The sequence below is a fragment of the Papaver somniferum genome, chromosome 10 (genome assembly GCF_003573695.1).
Source record: "Papaver somniferum cultivar HN1 chromosome 10, ASM357369v1, whole genome shotgun sequence".
In the NCBI taxonomy this organism is placed as follows: domain Eukaryota; kingdom Viridiplantae; phylum Streptophyta; class Magnoliopsida; order Ranunculales; family Papaveraceae; genus Papaver; species Papaver somniferum.
In genome coordinates this window covers 165,794,938-165,802,440 of record NC_039367.1, presented here as the reverse complement: position 1 = coordinate 165,802,440, position 7,503 = coordinate 165,794,938, and the positions used below count along the sequence as shown (strand labels likewise).

Genomic DNA, 7,503 nt, shown 5'->3' with positions numbered 1-7,503 from the left:
TTTCTACCGATCTCATTAAACAACTCGCAGCTTGAAATTATGCGGCTCGCCATCCTTTTAATCTTTCCTTGATTGTGGTGTTTTTTCTTACTTAATCCCTCAGACATGTGAGCCTCCAATTTTACCTCCGCTTAAGGAAATTCACACTGGGCAAATGGTAGCAGGTAAAGCATATAACCTTAAGCCTCATCCACCTATCGATAGTGCACATATATCTCATGTATTCATATATGTATGACGTTGGATAAACCTACTGTCTACTGTACAAGTTATCGAAAGAATTGTGCTAATCCCTGCATATTTATTTCGTATAGGTAATCTGATTAATTTTCCTGACTTTGATGATCTCCGCAATCAAATGACAGCAAATGTAAAAAAGTTCAAGAGGGAAAGATTACTAAATACGAGCTCTCTGTCTGAACTTTTTGTTTCATTCTTTCAAAAGGTACATAATTATTCTCTTTTAACCGTTTGATAAGCCGTGATCTATCTTACAGCTTTTAACTACTGATGCAGTTCTCTAGAATCGAAGAGATGACCAAGGATCACGACATTTGCACGTATACTGGGAAATGGGAACAAAAACGGATAAGTTATCTCAGGCTTTTTGAAGGCTCTGCGATACATGTATGGTCATCAGCTTCTTCTGTTAACCAAAGGGCCGAATAGAATTACTTACTTGACTGTTATTCCAACTCTATTTTAGTGTCTTATTGGTCGAAATTGGCATTGTCAGATTGAAGACCCATTTGCGCGACAAGAAAATGCTGCACGGGCTGTTTATGGCACGAGGATGATTTCTGAAGCATTTAAAAAGACTTATGCCATGCTTCTGTCAGCTAGCGGACGTAATAGATTTTCCTTGATATTGAGCCTTGTGAGGCCTGAAAATCAGATCCCAAATCATTACGAGAGGTTAATTAGAAGTGCTTTGATTGCAATACGATCTGACAGGATGTTTGTTTACCCTGAAAGCTTTTCTCGGTCGTCAAAGTTAATTACTGTTGAGATAATCTATTTTCTAAGCACTCACAAATGATATCCCACCAGCATCACTGATGGTCTTGCTCGACTTCTCCCTTGGATCAGATCTGTGACCACAAGACTTGACGATGATGATGAAACGCCAAAGAGGTCACTAGGAAAAAAGAAACCACGAAACAAGAAGATTCATCCATTGGAAAACTAATAAAACCAACCAGCAATACGGCATCTGTTGGAAATCAAATTCCTACGATGGCTGTCGGCACACTGTACCAGTTGCCTATCCGCCAAAACCACAGGCACAGGCAACATAAAAGTTATATACCCTGGCAACTTGGATTAAAAATATTTACCTTTTTACTTCATAAGACGGGAAAATTTTTATTCCCCAAGACTGAAAAATTACACTAAAGGTAACTTTAAAACTCACCAAACATCCTTCAGAATATAAGCAGTGGGTGACCTACAACTGCTAGACCGATGAGAACTACAACCGCTATCCTACTTCAAAAAGTGGTGTTTAAAAGGGTAAGTTATTTTATCTTACAAGCTGCACCGAACTCGACTACCGAAGGCACGTCAGGTGATATGACTTGTTCAGATATCCTCTATATCAAACAACTTCCTCCTCAATGGAAAAAATATAGATGTACGGAAGTTATGGGTTTCTTAAGTGGCGCTTCCAACAGTGTCTGCAACAAATCAAAGCTGGAGCTGAACAATACAAGACGGCACCTCTAGCGATAGTGGTTGTTTCTTCCATTGTATTGGTACTTTCTCTGTTTCATGAGGGGGTGGCTCATTCTTATCAAATTGGTGTTACTATTAACTCCATGTACGTCCTCCACCAAAACCCCTTCCACGATCACGGAAGCCGCCAAGACCTGATTAACACAAGCAGATGGGGAATGACAACAATCACGAGCTGGAGTAGTATCAAGCATCTAATTTTTATCATTATTCTACAAAGTTGATTTGCATGCATCACCGACCAAAATAAAAACACAGCAGACGGGCATAAAATTTCCATCAAAGAACAGTAGAAATGACAGAAACAAGAAGGAAAATTCAGCAGTGAATATGGCAGATTTATCTCATATGGAGTTTTTCTTCTACGATATTTTCTAACAGATAAAACAAATGCAGCTTACTAACCTGATGGAGGAGGAGGTGCCCCACGCCCCATTGATGCCAAATCAGGACTGACCTTCTGTCCAGCTTCCTCGAGGATGCCAATAAGTTCTTTTGCAAATCTCGCATTCGCTGCAGTGAAGAAAGTGTACGCAGTTCCTTTGGCACCAGCCCTACCTGTTCGGCCAATTCGGTGGACATAATCCTCCAGTGAACCAGGAAAGTCATAGTTGACGACATATTTCACATCCTTCACATCTGCCATCACCACCATAAGTAAACAAACTAATTAGTGAAACTGAGCATATAGTTACTGAAGTTGATTAAGAGTTCAGAAGAATTAACTTTCACTAGTACTAGGAGCTCCGGGAATCTTAAATTATATGGGCTGTGGCGATAGAAGTTCACAAGCAGATGGTTCTAGATTCTTAAATTATTTGATCAGGATCCGAACTTCAGCCAAAAATCAATATAAAATTTCTCCAAGTACAGAGTGATTGGGGTCAGCTGTTCATTCAGTGGACTTTTTCCCATAAAATAGGTATTTGGCGTGTATGAACCTGCGACACATATAATATACAATGCAAGCAAATCTACCCCTTCAGAACTTTTATGTCCAATAGAATAATTTTGCAGAAAAAAGTAGTGAAATGGTGTACTATATCAACGCAAACGTGATATCAAGAAGCGTGTCATGCAGATCCAAGAAGATGCACAAACCTAAGCCACGTGCTGCAACATCTGTCGCTGTCATGATGGGACTTTTTCCAGACTTGAACTCTGCGAGAACCCAATCTCTCTCTGCTTGACTCTTATCTCCATGGATTGAGAGAGCAGGCCAACCATCCATCCGAAGCTGCCTCGTAGTTTGGTCACACCCTTTCTTGGTGTCCATGAATATCAAAATCCTACTACCATCCATAATGTCCTCCAACAATTTTACCAGTCTGACATATTAAAATAAAAAAAATATAAGCATATTCCCAATCCAGAAGTTAAGAACAGTCATATTCAAGATTATCTACAAAGTGAAAAGGATAGATATACTTGTTATATTTCTGACTCTCTGACACAATCTCCACGATCTGGCGGATAGCATGGTTTGCTTTCAAGTCAATGGAACCAATGACCACCTATACATAATCCAACATTATTTTAACCAACAGCTCAAACATGAAGCATGTATCACAAAAACCGAAAATCACTATTTCACGGCTGACGTCTGAGCAGTTTACCTTGTAGGAGTTGTAGAGGAATTGCTTCGCAAGTAGTTCAACCTCCTTTGGCCAAGTAGCACTCCAGTACAAAGTTTGACGATCTGGCCGAATCTACATAAACAGAAGCAGTTAAGGGTATGGAACTTTAACATGAAAAATAATATGCATTCAAAAACAACTTACTCTACAGTGCTAGCTAATAAATGGTCTTTACATGACTCATGCAACAACGGCATTTTGTTCTCTAAGTTGCTTTTACGCCGAAACTATCTCGGAAAATTTATATTTTGTTTTAATAATGCACCGAGGTGTACTAGAAAATAGTGCATCTTAGTTGACTCAATGTCAATGTGGGCTAAAGAATTATTAACTATCAAGACCACAAAAGAAGTAAGCTGACTTCAGTAGGCAATAGGCATGCATCAGAACTACCTAACTGGAACAATACTGTACACAATAACATAGGGCAACTGATGAAAGTTAACAACTGGAGAACAAGAGTCGACGGATGCTTATGCTTTCTGTATCTACTTCAAACAACAAACAGAATTTTATAGTTTCCACGCCTCCTGGATGCTATCCAAAGCAAGTAAAACCTCACACCAATTGGGTGAGTATGTTCATGATGTAATATTTGGTTACAAACAACGAAATCAATGGCACTAACATAAAGTAGGAAAAACGTAATGGCACTAACATAATGTTATAGTAGCCCCTTCATCAAGCCCGCAGATTGAGTGTACGACTAATTTATATTAATGACCTTCTACTTAATGTTTTACCGCTGAGTCAATGGCACTAACATAAACTAGGAAAAACGTATGTAGGCAGAAATGAAAAAGACACAGCATCATCAAATTTTGAAACACAGCATAATTCTGACAGGTTAGCAGGAATTACAAGAAACGAAGAATAAAGAAATATTTTACACAAGGCACCAAAGCATAAGCATACCTGAGCAACAATTTTCTTCATCTGAGGTTCAAAACCCATGTCTAGCATTCGATCTGCCTCATCCAAAACAAGGTATGTCACCCTTCTCAAGTTCGTATGATGAGATTCTAACATATCAATAAGCCTTCCAGGAGTTGCGATAACAATTTCTACACCTAAACCAGCAAGAGAAAACAAGTAAGAATATCCGGCCAGAGCTACCAAATTCATCAAATTCAAGGCTACGATGAATCATTACAAACTTAACCAACTTTTACCTTTTTGAAGATCTCGGACTTGAGGTCCCTTTGGAACCCCTCCGTATATACAGGTGCTCTTGATCTTTGACGATGCCCCAAACTTTGAAACTTCTTGTTGTATCTGGACAGCAAGTTCACGGGTTGGGGCCAATACCAAAACAATTGGACCATCACCAGGAGCTGAGAATGTAAACGTGGTAAATATAAGTCTAAGATCTAAACCAGTCAATACTGAGGATAATGCATCAAGCATCCACAAACGTGTACAAGCATGATGAATCAGCAATGATACCTAAAAATGGCTGTGCATTAACATGAACTATCGCCGGCAGTAGATAGGCTAGTGTCTTTCCTGACCCTGTTTCCGCTATACCAATGAGATCACGGCCCTTTAAAGCCATAGGCCATCCTTGAGATTGAATTGCAGTAGGTTCAACAAAGCCAGCCTTCAGCACTTCCTGCATGACATATTCTGGAGTGAAGCCAATACAATTGGATGATCAGTTTTATTCAAACTATAAAATGGGATTGAACAAAATCCATACAGCATTATGAGAGGGAAAACAACACCTTTAGGCCTTAAGTCAACAAAGAGTTAAACAATATTCATGCAATGGCACATAGATACTCTAAAGTAGTGCTAAATAAGATTTTCATCTATGAAAAATAGGTAATAGTAGACTCTTTTACGCAAATCATGGTTTCTCTATAGGAGTCCATGGCTTCCGCCATTCTTTAATAAATCAAATCCTCATCAACTGATCATAAAAACAACAATACTGCAGTGGTTCCTTTACTTCACTGCAACATGATCCATACAATGCAACACCATCTAGTCGAAACAAAACTTAAATTGTTAGCTCATAAAACAACAGAACAAAGCCTGAGTTACAAGCTAAAGTCGCATCTGCTCAGTATTCATCTAACCTCATAAACGGACATGATACGTGCAAAATTTACAGCTATTAACACTTACAAAGTCAATTCAAAAGTTTTCCGTTTTCATCAAGAAATTGACAATCAAACTCAACTCACAACTCCAAAAATCTTTGAAAAGAACTACACATCTCAAACTCCCAGCCCAATGTTATTTTAGTTTTTCCTAATTTTAGTTTACCACATCACAAAATTTGGTAAAATACTAACACCCTAAATGTTTAAACCTTGGGTTAGTACTTCCAGGTGTTACTCATCCAGTTTAAGAACCCAAACTTTATCGAATCAAACTATGCAACAGGTTATCCCTTCATGCCAAATGAACCCTTCTAGTGACAAATTGCAGAAATTAAACCATGCAAAAATGTGTATTTCAAAGGTGGTGGATGTTCATTGTAGTGGATAGTGGATTTTTATGGTAGTGGATGGTGGCGGTGGTGGTGGTGGACAACAGGTGAGTCTGCCCGGACAACCACCACCACCACAAAATTATACTATGCAACAGAAAGCCTTTGGAACACTAATTAGGTTACTGTTCAATTCAAACCAACCTGTGGTGGATGATAGTTGGGTCTAATGCACCATCACCACCATAAAATTAAACTATGCAACACAAAGTCAATACACTAATTAGGTTACTATCGCATGCCAAATAAACCCTTTCGATGCTAACTGCAAGAATTTTCTACTAATTAAAACAACAAGATGAAATCAAATTAAAAGCAAAATTAGGGATTCAGAAAACAAAAACCAAGAAATACCGGGGAACCCAATATCGGTAAACTCCTTGACAGGCTTAGGAACATCTTTTCCTTCAACAGTAATTTGTCTCCTAATCCTATACTTTTCAACTTCTTCCTCAGTCATTGATGCAACAGAAGGTGATTCAACATAAAAATTCTTCTCAAAATGTGTTAATCCATCTAAATCAAACTTCTTTGGTGAGCTCACTTCTACTTTCTCTCTTTTACTTGATGATGAATAACGACTATTCCCTTCATATCCTCCACCACCACCACTACCACTACCACCACCAAGCCCCGAATCACTGAAAAACCCCAATTAGATAAATATTAGGTATAATTACAAAAATTAAAGCGAACCCAGAATTTAAAATTTGAAAAGGAACAAAGGGTTTTGAAGGTGAGCAGTTTTGTTACCTTTTTCGGTCTCGGTATGAAGATGGGTCGCTTGACCTACTATCGTAACGACTCATCCCTTTCTCCTTCTTCTACTTTGTTTTGTTTGTTGCTGTGAGTAAGTGAGAAGAAGAAGAGAAGATTTTTACAGTAGAGAGGAACTTTGATAACAACGGTGGGAGGGAGGGAGGTTTTAGTAAAACGCAGGGTTTCTTCTTCTTCTTCTCGATTTTGTGCAGAAAAAGAAAGCTTAAGATGTTAATGGAGAATACACAGAGAGAGAATTGTTTTTATTGACGATTTTGACCTCGTTTGCTTACGCATTTTACTAAGGTTAGTGCTATGAGACAGTGTTATTTGTTTTTGTTGTGGGGGTAAATTAGTAACGTTTTATATATTGGGCTGGTTTGCGCTGGGTGTTGTTATAATGGGCTTTGGAAATGATGTGAGAATTTACAGAAGCCCAATTATTTATCGGGGTTTGGAGCAAGCACTAGCATAAAATTCGAACTATGATTTTGGGCAATACCAAAATCTTTCAAGGCATACTCAATAAAGACTAAAAGGATTGTGAAATAGTAAAATCAGATATCCCCTTAACCCAAAATTTTTTAAATGGAAAATCTATCCTTTACGTATTAGTGTTAGTAATCTGGATTAGTGATTGAATATTTTGATTAGTGATTAAGATATTTTCAGAATTATAAAGGTTGTTTAGATGAAAAAATTTGTGAGAAAAAATTTGTAAGTTTTGGTTAAGAAGGATAGAAAGAGAAGGAGAAAGTGAGAAAATTTTATTCTTGATTCAATGGAGGATGAGGAGGGTCACAATTCATATAAAAAACCTAGGAAAATACATATCAACTACAACAATGATTCCCAAATGGCTGATTTCTTAGATTA

At 38.0% G+C, this 7,503-nt stretch overlaps 1 protein-coding gene across 2 annotated transcripts; it reads right to left on the bottom strand.

Moving 5' to 3' along the window:
- Positions 1–1,295: 1,295 nt before the first annotated feature.
- On the bottom strand, positions 1,296–6,815 carry LOC113318248 (DEAD-box ATP-dependent RNA helicase 20-like). 2 transcript variants are annotated; one of them, XM_026566382.1, is made up of 10 exons: positions 6,622–6,815; positions 6,223–6,509; positions 4,818–4,997; positions 4,544–4,705; positions 4,287–4,441; positions 3,351–3,443; positions 3,163–3,248; positions 2,836–3,062; positions 2,140–2,373; positions 1,296–1,868 (listed from the first exon to the last, which is right to left on the bottom strand). In XM_026566382.1, the coding sequence occupies exons 1-10, from the start codon at positions 6,675–6,677 to the stop codon at positions 1,810–1,812; spliced, it is 1,539 nt and encodes a 512-aa protein (XP_026422167.1). In that variant the 5' UTR covers positions 6,678–6,815; the 3' UTR covers positions 1,296–1,809. The 2 variants fall into 2 exon arrangements, 1 of the variants encoding a protein (XP_026422167.1); XR_003344368.1 differs by lacking the exon at positions 1,296–1,868 and adding an exon at positions 2,461–2,675 and having other exon boundaries at positions 2,235–2,373.
- Between the last annotated feature and the right edge of the window lie 688 nt (positions 6,816–7,503).